The sequence below is a fragment of the Gossypium raimondii genome, chromosome 11 (assembly GCF_025698545.1).
Source record: "Gossypium raimondii isolate GPD5lz chromosome 11, ASM2569854v1, whole genome shotgun sequence".
In the NCBI taxonomy this organism is placed as follows: domain Eukaryota; kingdom Viridiplantae; phylum Streptophyta; class Magnoliopsida; order Malvales; family Malvaceae; genus Gossypium; species Gossypium raimondii.
The window spans coordinates 59,314,050-59,327,925 of record NC_068575.1 but is presented as its reverse complement, the minus strand read 5'-3'; the positions used below and the strand labels follow the sequence as shown (position 1 = coordinate 59,327,925).

At 32.7% G+C, this 13,876-nt stretch overlaps 2 protein-coding genes across 4 annotated transcripts; both read left to right on the top strand.

Annotated features, from left to right (window-relative positions):
- Nucleotides 1-1,189: 1,189 nt before the first annotated feature.
- Nucleotides 1,190-4,483, top strand: LOC105802230 (cathepsin B-like protease 3). Its single transcript, XM_012633740.2, has 11 exons — nucleotides 1,190-1,388; nucleotides 1,986-2,039; nucleotides 2,140-2,220; nucleotides 2,319-2,475; nucleotides 2,585-2,589; nucleotides 2,676-2,750; nucleotides 2,854-2,979; nucleotides 3,354-3,572; nucleotides 3,815-3,928; nucleotides 4,022-4,057; nucleotides 4,146-4,483. Exons 1-11 carry the CDS (start codon nucleotides 1,326-1,328, stop codon nucleotides 4,278-4,280), a joined length of 1,065 nt encoding a protein of 354 aa, XP_012489194.1. The 5' UTR covers nucleotides 1,190-1,325; the 3' UTR covers nucleotides 4,281-4,483.
- Nucleotides 4,484-6,665: 2,182 nt separating this feature from the next.
- LOC105802231 (phosphatidylinositol 3,4,5-trisphosphate 3-phosphatase and protein-tyrosine-phosphatase PTEN2A) lies at nucleotides 6,666-12,410 on the top strand. Of its 3 annotated transcripts, none has more exons than XM_012633743.2 (13): nucleotides 6,666-6,833; nucleotides 7,385-7,948; nucleotides 8,161-8,262; nucleotides 8,345-8,401; nucleotides 9,199-9,264; nucleotides 9,516-9,692; nucleotides 9,804-9,890; nucleotides 9,987-10,051; nucleotides 10,118-10,194; nucleotides 10,542-10,588; nucleotides 10,669-10,799; nucleotides 11,517-11,586; nucleotides 11,690-12,410. In XM_012633743.2, exons 2-13 carry the CDS (start codon nucleotides 7,397-7,399, stop codon nucleotides 12,200-12,202), a joined length of 1,944 nt encoding a protein of 647 aa, XP_012489197.1. In that variant the 5' UTR covers nucleotides 6,666-6,833; nucleotides 7,385-7,396; the 3' UTR covers nucleotides 12,203-12,410. The 3 variants fall into 3 exon arrangements, with proteins under 3 accessions (XP_012489197.1, XP_012489196.1, XP_012489195.1); XM_012633742.2 differs by having other exon boundaries at nucleotides 7,368-7,948; XM_012633741.2 differs by having other exon boundaries at nucleotides 7,349-7,948.
- Nucleotides 12,411-13,876: the final 1,466 nt, after the last annotated feature.

Here is a 13,876-nt window from a genome sequence, read left to right as displayed (position 1 = left end):
TTGTGGTGGTATGTTATACATGTTTTTCAAAAAAAAAAAGAATATTATAAATTTGTATATATCATACATATCAATAATTCATATTTTGTAAATTTAAACTTTTTTTTGTGTATGACGTGTTTATGCTAACATATCATGTCTTCATAATCTATAGTAATGGTTCAATTTATAAAATAAATTATGTTTCTGTGTCATATTTGTGTTGTGTCTTGATTTATCTCATATTTTACACAATTTATCACTATGTTTGAATTAAATAAATATATATTTTTGTAATGTGTTGAAAGTTTTATATAAAATTTTACACAATTGCATATTTATGTTATGTTGATGCAATTTTGTAAACCACAAAAATGCTAACTTTGGGATTTTACTTTTTTAGAGCTATCCTTCATGTCACATAATTTCGATTATAAGTTATAGTTTCAGTGACACCAACAGCATTCACGTAGAAATTAAGGTTGATTTTGATTATTTTCGTATTGAGCTAAGTAATTTTGAATCGAGTGCATTGTTTGTAAGTGATTATGTTCATTTTATTATTCGTAACATGATATATTTTAATTATTATTAATTTTTTGGTCATATTTCAATTAAATTCACAATTTATATAAATTTAATTTAAATTTTAAATTTATTTATTTAAAAGTAGAATCATTACATTAATCATATATTAGTAATTTAGTATAAATATTAAGTTTAATTAAGAATTTATCCCGGTTTGATGAAGCGAAATGAATAGGTATATTTTAGTGATTATACTAATCGAATCTAACTCAATTTTCCTTTTAAAATTTTTTAAAAAAAATCGTAAATACAAATATCTCATTTAAACGTTTCTCGACAAATTTATACTCCGAACTGACTCGAACGTTTAATTGCATTGCGTTTTCCAGTGATGTATGGATGTTACGTTAACAATAACCCCCAACTAAAAACATTGACTCTGTCTATTTTAGCCTTTAAGACACCACATTGAATCTATCTGTGAAAGTTCAAGTAACATATTGTATAAAAATATCTCATTAGAGATAACAATGGCGGGGAGGAAAGATGCCACGAGACAGGGTGTCAGATTTTCCCATAATTTCGACGTCAGCGCCGCTTTAATGTCCACAAACAGTCCAATAATAACCCAACACGCAATCATTCCTCAAAATATGGGACTTTTGAAGTTTCGTCATCTCTCTCCCTTATCTCGCTTTTAACCTCTCCTTTGTCGTTTTCTTTGCAATCTTAACAATAAAGGAAGGTCTCAAGCAATAGGACCCTTCTAATCCCCATAATCACTTTTGCCCTTTCCTCTGTCATTGGAAACGAAGGTTATGGCTTCTCCCTCGTTCTTTTTTGCTATCTTTCTGTTGCTTCTCTCTACGGTTCACCCAAAGGTATTTTCCGATACTTCTTCCGTTTTCTTAAATTGGGTCCGATTTTTTTGGGGCATATACGTGTATTTTCGATACTGTTTTTGACTTTGATAACTGGCAATAATATCTAGAATCCGTGTTTACCAGATCGGTTTCGATCTTTTAGATGGAAACTCTTAAATCGTTGACCTTTTTTTGAGCTCATAGTCGTGATTCGTGAAATAGACGATTTTTTTTTATAGTTTACCATGTGTTCAATGTAAACTTTAAAAAGAATTGGTTTTCTCAACGAGAGGCTTCAGGAAAACTTATTTACTGCTAGTAGTTTTGCCATCACCGGGTTTCGATCTTTTAGATTGAAACTTTTTTTGAGCTGATAGTGGTTAATTGACGTTTTTTTTTTTTAGTTTACCATGTGTTTGATGAAAAGATATAAACTAAATCAATATAACTAAAAAGAAAATTGATTTTCTCAACAAGAGATTTCAGGGGAGCTTATTTGTGGTTGCTTTCTATGTATGGCTGCCATCTTTGTTTGCTAGTAAATATTGATTTGGTTGTTATGGTTCAACCCCCAAAGTTGCAATTTGGACTTAGTTGATACTGAATTGTCAGCAGGTGATTGCTGTGGAGCAACTTTCAGACGTCAAGCTTAACTCTCGGATCCTTCAGGTATGTTCTCCATCTGATGTGTTTAAGGGAAAGAAGGGCTTCAACTTTCAGTTGTTAAATAGACAGCCGTTGATTCTTTACTCTCACCTTGATCATGTAGGATTCAATTGTAAAACAAGTAAATCAAAACCCCAAGGCTGGATGGGAAGCTGCACTGAATCCTAGATTTTCTAATTACACCGTAAGTCAGCAACTTCCTGGACCTCATCATTGATCTTTCTCGTTTATGTTGCTATTTCTGTATGCTTATTAGTTCCAATCTGTTGTTTTGATGCATAGATTGGTGAGTTTAAGCACCTTCTTGGAGTAAAACCAACACCTAAGAAAGAACTTTTGGGCGTTCCTATTTTAACTCATGACAAATCCTTGAAGTTGCCAACTTCTTTTGATGCTAGAACAGCTTGGCCACAATGTACCTCGATTGGAAGAATTCTCGGTGAGTTATGTGCTGGTTTATTAAATTTTGCCAACTTTAAACAAATTGGACTGATGATTTCCTTCTTTTTATGATGAAATCAATACTTGGGTCAATTTCAATATTAAAGATCAGGTAACTCATTTTCATTTCTCTCAATTTTTATATCTGGTTCTTGTAGAATTAAAATCTGAGTATGCTTAGCTGTGCTTATGCTTTAGGGTCACTGTGGTTCTTGCTGGGCTTTTGGAGCTGTTGAATCACTATCTGATCGGTTCTGTATCCATTTTGACATGGTAAATGAAACTCCTTTTTGTTTCCTTTCTCTTTCTAAAGGAAAAGAGTCGGCATTTACGGTTCATAGACATCAATTTTTACCTGCAAAATCTTTGGTTACAGAACATATCTCTGTCTGTTAATGATCTTCTTGCATGCTGTGGCTTTCTATGTGGAGATGGTTGTGATGGAGGGTATCCAATCTCTGCATGGAGATACTTTGTACGCAGTGGTGTTGTCACTGAAGAGGTATTTTTTTTCTCAAGCACAATTTCACTGAGAACTTTGTCACTCAGACGTGGGTATGAGTGATGGATACGGGTCTAAGTTTCCAAAGTATTAGAAATCATGTCGCCATAATCATAACTTGATATGATAAGACAATAGAGTCAGACGCAAGTGCTTCAAACAAAAACGAATACCCAGAGTAACATAGATGAACAATTAGATTCTTATATTAATAGTTTCAAGTAGTATAAATATGAAATGATAAGATTATTTCATTCGAAAATCTGGTGATTTCGCTGTATTAGATAAACATTCTGGACATCTAACCTGATTTAGTATTAAAATCTATAGCTTAACGTAATTTGCCTCCTAATATTATATTCTTCATCTTGCAGTGTGATCCATACTTTGATGATATTGGTTGTTCTCACCCTGGTTGCGAGCCTGCATTTCCGACTCCCAAATGTGTGAGAAAGTGTGTTAAGGGAAACCTTCTCTGGAAGCAGTCAAAACACTATAGCGTCGGTGCGTATAGGATCAAATCAAATCCTGCTGATATCATGGCTGAGGTTTATAAGAATGGACCGGTTGAGGTCTCCTTCACCGTTTATGAGGTAAAGGAAGAACTCAGTAGTTTTCTAATTGAATTTCCTGCTTCTCTGGATGAGCAATTTCCGAGCGGTAGCAGGCTTTGAAACTATTACTTTTGCATGAATCCCATGCAAGAGTTGCCATGTTTTTGGCACTTCAAGAAAAATGAATCCCTATATCCATGCGTCTGGTATAGGTATTTCTAGAAATGAAAAGTCTGATCAAACACAGTTCGATATTCTAAGCTGGTTCATGATTTTTACAGGATTTTGCTCACTACAAGTCGGGAGTTTACAAACATTTGACTGGCGATGTTATGGGAGGCCATGCAGTTAAGCTGATCGGGTGGGGAACTTCAGATGATGGAGAGGATTACTGGGTATGTTTGAATGGCTTGTATCTTTAGCCAAATATCTGAAGAATCATTTACTTTGATTTCATTTTAATATTTTACCTTTTTCCTCCATTGCAGCTTCTTGCAAACCAATGGAATAGAGGCTGGGGTGATGTATGTTTCCTGTCCCACTTTTCTCCATATTCATTTAGAAACCGTCTTTATGATGCTTAAATATTGACTATTGTATTTCTCGTAACAGGATGGTTACTTCAAGATCAAAAGGGGTGTAGACGAGTGCGGTATCGAATCCGATGTCGTAGCCGGATTGCCTTCCACCAAAAACCTTGTTCGACAGGTTACAGATACAGGAATTGTCGAAGATGCTTCATTCTAAGAGAAGATCATCTAGACAGGCTTACCTAATATCATAGTTTATCAATGAAGGAACTGTTATCGTTGTTTCCATTTCAAGTTTCAAATGTTACGCTTCGCATTGCAAGAACTTCAGCCTGTATATAATTCATATGTTCTGCTTCGTAGTATGGATAATGTAATGCAACCATTCTGACAAATTACCACTTCGATTTAGCTTTATAATTATCATCAGAAATGGCTTGATACTGCACTATATGATCTCTTTGCCAACCTCGAGATCATATCCACAGTGACTTGCAAAAAGTAATGGACTTACATTCCATATTGCGGTATATTTCTTTCTTTTTATATGGTATAATCGTGTTTAATGTAATATAATTTAATGTTTTTCTTCCAAAAATAACTTTTTGGGTTTTGATATGTGAAAATATTTTCATAAATCTAATCATATATGTGTACTATAATAATATGAAGTTACAATCTAGAAAACAATCTAACCTGTCATTTATACATCAAGATAATAGGAAAATTGTTTCGACATTTATGCATTAATTTAAAACAAAGTAATTGTCTTTAAATTATACATAATCTTTTAGTACTTTTCATATTCGTTTTATGGTTTATATTTAAAGTTCGTGATTGCTTATCCTAATAATGTTTAACTATAAATTATGACTATATACACCAATTAATTCAATAATATACTATACAAAATACTTTAATATACTTCATAATTATCTTATTTTTATGCCAAATAAGACCTCTCTAATATGAGACATCTGTAATTAGTATTTAAATTATTTATTGCTCTTTACTAAATTATTTATGAGTCCAATTTGTAATTAATGTTGAAAATTTTTACAAATAAAAGTAGAAATATATGAAATAAATGGAAGTTTTCCATAAATTCAAAGTTGGCTTTTTTCATGTTTAAAAAATACTAAAATAAATAAATTTTTTAACATAGACAATGTTAATTGTTTTTAACAACTTTGTATATTATTTTAACATATTGCCATAAACACTTTGACAATAATTTGAAATTATTTTTAGTTAATATGTTTAAAATATTTAAATAAAATATTTTTAATGTTGTTAATATTTTTGACATATTTCTAACAAAATTTTAGAAAAATAAAACTTTTAACAAACAATTTTAAAACTTTGTTGAAATTACTGGAAATTTTACTTAAATGTTTTAAAAAAGTGATTAAAATATGTTTAAAACATGCTACAGTTTGTTAATTAAAATGTATAGAAACTTAAAACTATTAACATGACATTTTAAAATTATTTAAAACTATTTATATTTGTAAATATTTTTCAATAAAAAGTTTTAAAAAACTATTTTGAAATTTTAAAATCGATATAAAATATTATACAAACAACTAAATTTGGAATAAAATTTAAGTAGTTTATATATTATATAAAACATCATTATAAAAATTATAAAATAATTAAATATTCTTTTATTGATATACGAATTAATTAAAATTAAATTTAACTCGATTGATATTATTTTCTGTAAAATACATTTTACTTGATGAATGTTTGCACGATTATGTAAAATTGATTTCAATCAATATATTTGGATGGTTTTTAATAAACTTAAGTATCATTATTCAAATCCAATCTAATTTTGTTAATAATTAATTTTATTTTTATTATGTAAAAACAATGTTTTTAAAATAGTAAAAATAAATTAAAATTTTTCGAAAAAGTAATTTAAAATTTTGTGTAAAATTTATTTTTCAAAAAAATTATATGATATTATTTATTATTTTATATTTAGTTGAAATTTTAAATTTTTAAAGAAATATTTATAAGAAGTAGCTCGAAAATTTACTAATAATGTTCAAGTCATAGAAAAACACATTTTTAAAGCAAAATAAAAGTATTAAAATCGAAAATCCAACTGAATTGAATAATTATTAACAAAAAAAAAAATCAGAAGACTTAACCGAAATTCAACTCATCCCACGGGCAATAGAAAATATAATAGATGGAATTGATAGAAACAGTTAGTTTCTGATGTTTGTTGTGCAGAGATGTCCCTTTTGGTTCAAACTTGGTTGTTCTGTTTTGATTTTTGTCGGTTGTCTTTGGAATAGGCAGTCCTTGTACTTGAATATATTACATGTTCCAGTTTAATTCTACGTAAAAGAAAATGTAGCATGTAATTGTAAAGCGTTCTTCGGCCAACTTTGGTTCTCCTTAAACTTCTCTCCTACATGAGAGGGTTAATATAATTTGGGATATTTGTGAATAAATTAACTTAAAAGCAGCCCAAACCCGGTTCGTCATTTTTTCGGGCCGAGGTTTGTAGAGAAGGATGGACCGATGGAGCTTTCGGCCGTTATAAATAATCGTTAACCCATTAGTGAGCAAAATTACTCAATTAGCGGATAATTTCCGACCCGCGAGACCGGTTTTTTCAATGGTAATATATTTTTTTATTTTCAATTGCGGACATGAGCTTCGACGCAAGCCAATCAAATCCAATAAACAGTTGAAGATCTTGTTCATTTTCAACAATTGCAGCGTATAATTCCAGCTAAGGATCCGATTTCTGGTAAGGTTCTATTTTTCAAAATCAAAATGCCGCTAATCTTGATTCCATTTGTTAATGCGAAATTCATAAACATTTTTGGATTTTTATTTTGTTTAAAGTAATCCAAGTTTTGTTTCCAGATCTAATCTTTTACTAATTGCATTTCAATTCATTGTCGAATTAGGATATGCCGGTGCTTAGATTTATACGTATACAGAAAAATATTGCAATTTGAATTTGAGACGTTGGCTTTCAAAGAGCAATGTATAAGTAGCGATCAATGAACTTTGTTAGCTTTCGAGCTAGGATTTGTTGTTTTTGAAAAGCCATCTTTAATAATAGTTGTCAATGATAACTGTTCCAAAATGCGGTATTTTGAGCGTTTCATTGGCTTGAGAGGATTTCAAACTTCTTTGGCTCCATTCTATTTTGCTTCCTAAATACACTTTTTTCTTGGTTTAGTTTTGGATTTGATTGCTTGATTCCACATTGCAACTCGTTGATGATTAAATTATGATATTTTTACTCTGTTTTAGAGTTATGTCCTTTGTTCAGATATTGGTTGATTGCAGTTGAGTAGTAGAATGGACTCAGAATCTGTTGATTCCTTATCTCAAGCTCCAAGTAAAGCTTCTGATGTTGAAACCTCTGCTGAAGTCGCCGCTGCTGCTAAACTGCCAGCTAATATGAATGATATGAAAAGTCACCCAATGGCTAACAATGTGGAACCTCCTCTCAAAACTTATGATATTGAACCTCCAAAGCCTGCTGATAATGCATCTACTGTCACTGTGAAAACCATTTCCTCGCAGAACTCCCCAGCATCTGCGTTACCCTCCACTGGCATATCTTCTTGGGCAAGAAATTTGAAATTACCACAGCCCATAGCACCACCACAGGAATCTCAAGCTGGAAATGATGGGACTTCAGCTCTAGCACGCTTTACCAGTGGGCTTGGATTGAGGTTGCAATCGATGACTCTATCACCGGATGACAGCGCAGCACATACTTCTACAGCACCACAAGCTGTTTTTGAATCATTTAAAAAGGGTATAGTTGACTCGTCTTTGAATGCAGTGAAGGCTGTGCAGGTCAAAGCACGCCATATGGTCTCGCAAAACAATCGAAGATACCAGGTATCCTAACTGTGTTGGTGGTGGTGGTGGTTTGTTTTTAATTAAAATGTCTGACATCAAACAGTTATCTTGATTTTAGATGTTAATATTAAAAGACTCTCTTATCCAACCATGATGGGAAGTTCCTTATCTTTCAGATTTATATATATCAAGTATGATACCAATTTATAATGAATCACATGCTCAAAAGATTTTTAATGCATGTTATGCAGGAGGGAGAGTTTGATTTGGATATGACTTATATCACTGAGAATATAATTGCCATGGGGTTTCCAGCTGGTGATCTAAGCTCGGGGCTTTTTGGATTCTTTGAGGTAAAAAGGTTTACCTGGTTTGCAATTGAATTTTCATGTCCAAGTTCACTTTTTGGTTTTATGGACTTAAAATGTGATGCAGGGCTTTTACCGAAATAAAATGGAGGAAGTGATCAAGTTTTTTGAAACTCATCATAAGGTAGGATGTTGCATGCATAACAAAGGACTCTTTTATCTGTTTATCTGATAGATCTTTAAAAAGGGTGAGGTCAGAGGTGCTCCCTTTAAATAATGAAATATTATGAAGAGGGTTATTTAGAATTTTAATATAGACTATGCAATTTAAAATCTTGCATGTTACATGCCTAAACAACATTGCAAAAAAATTAGGGGTTCAATATTAACTAATATAATATAGGTGACTGGATGAGGAAAGGGGATAATTTGAGATGTGTATAATTTCAGTAAAAACAATATGAAACTATATGGAAATATTTTCTATATTTCAGGAAACATCATATACAGTTAAATAGTTACAGAATTCACTTGGAGATGGAGGATTGTAGTTGTTTAAGTTTTGTCTAAAATATGATGGAAGAATGTATTGCTATGTCATTACTCATGTATTAATGGTTACTGTGATCTTAACTGTGAAGGTCAGTGTTTGTCTCATTAAATCATAGTAGAAGAGTAAGTTTAGTTCAGGCAAAGTTGCAAGTGTGGTGGAAACTAAAATTTGTAGGGTTAGAGAAAAACAGTCGAATAGTAATATCATTCTCTTTCCCATCTCTGTAATTCTATATCTGCAGTATTAAAAGTTCAAAGTTTAGTTTTGTTACTGGCTGGTAATAGCACATTCCAGACTTAGTGGCTTTATGTGTTCTGGATTAAATCTGCTTGTACGTCTGTGAGTAGGTAGGCCTTTGTCTTATATTTCTGAAGCTTTTTGGAGGCCTCATTTTGTCACATATCTTATATCAACAACTTTTTGTGCAGGGGAGATACAAAGTGTACAATCTTTGTTCAGAGAGGTTGTATGATGCATCACTGTTCCAGGGGAAGGTTTATTCTCATCTCTATTTTCCCACTAAATCCAAATTGCATTTTGGTGGTCTGTGCTCTTCGAATTTGGCTGTTTGGTTCTGTAACTATGTAGTATAGTAGATCTTGAGCAATTTTGGAGACTGCCTGTAATGTTTATTATACCTAATGCTAGAGTTTCTAGCCTACCTTCTATTACATTGGGATTTTTATAATGCTAATTTTTGCAGCTGCCCCTAGATGGCTAGATCTAACATCCAACTTATTTACAGGTTGCGAGTTTCCCATTTAATGACCACAATTGCCCCCCATTTCATCTCATAAAATCCTTTTGTCAAAGTGCTTACTCATGGTTGAAAGAGGACATTGAAAATGTTGTGGTTGTTCATTGTAAAGCCGGTATGGGAAGGACAGGGCTAATGATTTGCAGTCTTCTTTTATTCCTTAAGGTGGGATTTGATTAGCTCCTCACTAGATCTGTGGGGTTTTTTAGGGGACTTGTTCTTTTAGCTCCATTTTCAATTCATTTTATGATTGTATTATCACTTTGCTTTCTTCAGTTCTTTCCCACAGCTGAAGAGGCCATTGATTACTTCAACCAGAAAAGATGCATAGATGGGAAAGCTCTGGTTCTCCCAAGTCAGATTGTCAGTCATTACATTCTGTGGAAAATTTTAATCATTTATGTCAACGATAAATTTTTGGCATCCTTTCTCATAGGTGTCTTTTCCTGTTTCCCTTAGAGATATGTCAAATATTTTAAGCGTATCCTAACGCGCTTCAACGGAGAAGATCAGCCTGGACGTAGGTATGTCATTTGTTTAAACTTGTGTTTTGTTCACCGTTAATATTACTGAAGTTAATTGTTTTGCAGGTGCATGATTAGGGGCTTCCGGCTTCACAAGTGTCCTTATTGGATTAGGCCCTCCATTACCATCTCTGATCACAGTGGTATGCCTTGGTTTTTCATGTAGTCCTGCATGGTGTTCATCCTAATGGTATTATACTGTGTGAAATTTGCCTATCTCAATTAATATACCTTACAAATAACATACTGTAGGAATGTAAAGCAATTTTAATTGTGATTCCACCCGTCATTTTTTCTCTAGAACTTCAATTTCACGTTTACTGTTTCGTATCGCACCTATCCTGAAGCGGTGAGCCGATACATCTTGGTCCCATGGCAATGCCGGCATATACTGTTAAATACAAGATGAATCATTGTTTTCCGTATCATGTGGTCTTCTTTGAATTGCATTATCTGCAATCTGGTAATAGCTGAAATTTTCTCATTGCAGGAACTCTGTTCTCTACAAGCAAGCATCCCAAAACAAAGAATTTAATGGTGAAAATTATCTTCCAAAGCTTTACAATTTCATTTTAGTGCTATCCGTCAGTACTCTGCTAATGTGTTTGCAATTGCAGCCAGAAGATTTCTGGATTAAGGCACCTAAGAAAGGGATAGTAATTTTTGCAATTCCCAGGGAGCCTGGTCTTGCAGAAGTAGTGGGTGACTTCAAAATCCATTTTCATGACCGCCAAGGCGATTTTTACTGGTCTGTAATATCTCTCTTTTCTGCTCTTTTGTATCTCATTTAAAATGAAAAGCGAACTCACATTCACCATAGAAGTTTTTAGATCCTGTTTTGAATGAATTTAGGTATTTTCCAGTTCATTTACTCTTAAGCGGTTACTTGGACTTGGGTGTGAATGTCAGGATATGGGTATATGTGATGTGTATGTTCAAATTTTTTAAGTTTTCCCATACATTTGAGGGGTTATATTGTCATATCCGTATCTCAACATAGGTGTCAAATACAGGAAATTCAAGAAAAATGGAAAATCAGAGCAACATAGCTCTTAAACGCATTCATAAGCTAAGCAAAGCTGTTGTTTCAGCAATGGCAGATCATGCATTCTATCTTTAAACACTGTTTCTAGTGCAATTGCTTGATTGCATCAAGGAGTATGCTCTCTTCATGAACATGTAGTGTGATATACTATGTTCTTTGGATTTGAATGTAAGTGTCAGATACAGGTATCATTTTCTCATACTCATGTCTGGATATGCATCAGACACAAGATCCTGACATACTTCAAGAAAAGTTAAGTGTCGGAATACCATAGGTGACGAAATCTGTTTCTAATGCCATTGCTTAATTGCCTCTAAAAGTATGCTTTCTTCATGAAAATTTAGTGTGATATAAATCTCTTTAGGATGCATATGATAGTTTTGGACAGCTGATACCTTTTCTTTGTCCTTTCCTTTTCAGTTGGTTAAATACGACAATGATAGAGAACAGAATGATACTCAATGCCTCGGATCTTGATGGTTTTGATAAGGTAAATACTTAATAAAGAAGCTAATGTATCGAGTATGCGAAAGGGTTTTCTCCTTCATTTCAGACATCATGTTTTACGGTGATTTGTTACCTTTAACCTGTAGAGAAATGTACCTTACCATGGATTCAAGATTGAATTGGTAATGATAGACTATGATGGCCCACTAAAGATGAATTCTAAATCCGATTCTGCAAACAATGGAACCGAGGGTAACTCCGGTTATGTCAAGGATCGAGTCATAGGAGCCAATTCAAAACAAAGCAAAGCTTCGGAGACTGAAGATAACGATGACATATTCTCAGACAGTGATGGAGAGGAATCAGGGGCTTCACCGAGTAGGCCGACTCAACCGGCTGCTGGAGCAGGACCTACAATCTCCAGCAATCTATTGAACCCTGCAGCCGAGCAAAAAGGAACATCAAAACCATCTGTCAAAAATCAAGAGCTTTCATCTAATAATAGTTCCAAAGACATTGCCATTAATGGAGTTGGCAAACATTCAACAGGACTTGAGCTGCCCAGTATGGAGTTGATGGGCGCAAGTGACATCAAATCCATTGCTGCTGATGCTTCAGTCTTCAGTTTTGGCGACGACGAAGATTATGACAGTGAGTGAGCTAGGTTTGTCTAAACATCAAAACGAGAAATTCCCATTGATTTTTTTTTTTTTTGAAAAAAAAACACACACGATAAAATGCAATTGAACAATTTATTGTACGAATTTGTTGCACTAATGAGAGGTTGAGGGTGATAGCTTGACCTCTCGTTAGCTGCCATTTGTTCTTTGCTTTATATTGAATTCTCTTATTTATTATTATCTTGCATATTGGTGTGAACAGTAATATTGGGGAACAATAACAAAAATTAAGTCGAGTATCGAACTACATTTATTATTCGATTTCGCTTCTCTTTACATGAAAGATGGCCTAACAAAAGCGAATTACAAGTACAGCATTACATTGTTTATTTGATTAAAAGACAAATCCCAATTTCCGTAACTTTTTTATGGCAACTTGATTGATAATGGGCAGTAGATGTTGGTTTATTCAGTCAATTAGGGTCCCTCATTCCACCATCTTATATTATACATATAATATATATATATATATATAACTTAAAAGACCAAGTCCACCCAACCAAATCATTGAACAAGCAATTTTGAAAACCTGATAACCAAATTAAATAATTGCAGTTCAACAGTTATTTGTCATTATCAAACCAGGGGGAAATTTTGTAAACAAAGTGCCCAAATAACTACAATATATATAATAATGACCAATGGCCATAAGCAAACAAGGAAGAACCATCATAACATATAGATATAAATCCTACATTCTCCATTGAGAAATAAATATTGTCATCATTTGATCCAAAAAAATAAAAATAAATATTGTCATCAAATGAAAATGGCAAATTTTTTCCTTCTGTTCACACACCCTCGAGTTTTTTAAATAAAAAATATAATTTTTACCTTCAGCTTTAGATAATATATTATTTTTTGTAAAAAAAATATGACGAAATCTTGATTAATCTCAACGAAGCTTAATATGAAAAACCGATTAGCTAGCTACCTATTAAGAAGAGTCTGAAAAAAAAGACAAAGACCCTTAACCTAACAACAGGCAAGAGGACAGGGACATGGGGCTCCACCACTTTAGACAAAAACCCTATATTATCGGTGGGCTAAGAGTGTAAGCCATTGATGGCACGTGAAAACAATGAAAGCAAAGAGAGTTTTGTGTTTTTCAACCGAGCATTGAATGGCAAATCATTGATGGTCTTCAATTTTTGTTCATATACAACAAAGCATAAACTGGTGGTTAGTTCAAAACCCACTAATTTTTGCTTCTTTCTCCCACCCACCACCAAATCTGTCCATATCTAAGCTAATGTTTACTCTCGTGTTAATATTATGTTAATACCTCAATACACTGTGATTTATGGAAATGTTATCGTCAAGAATGTTATTGTTAAAAAAAGTAATACAATGTTTGGAAGGTGCTAATTAAAATAACAATAATAAAACACAATTTATTAAGAACGTCACAATAATTTTTAAAATTACCTTTATAAAGAAACAACTTTTATTAATTTTAATATTTTCTAATGATATTTATTATTAACAAATACATAATTTAATCTATTTATCTTTAAATATTATTTATTTTAAATCCAAATATTTTAATACATTTATTTCAAATAATATGTAATTAAATTTAAAGAAAGTTTTAGATATTTAACTAGTTATATTTATCAGTTTCACCCGTGTAATGCATTGATTGATTATATG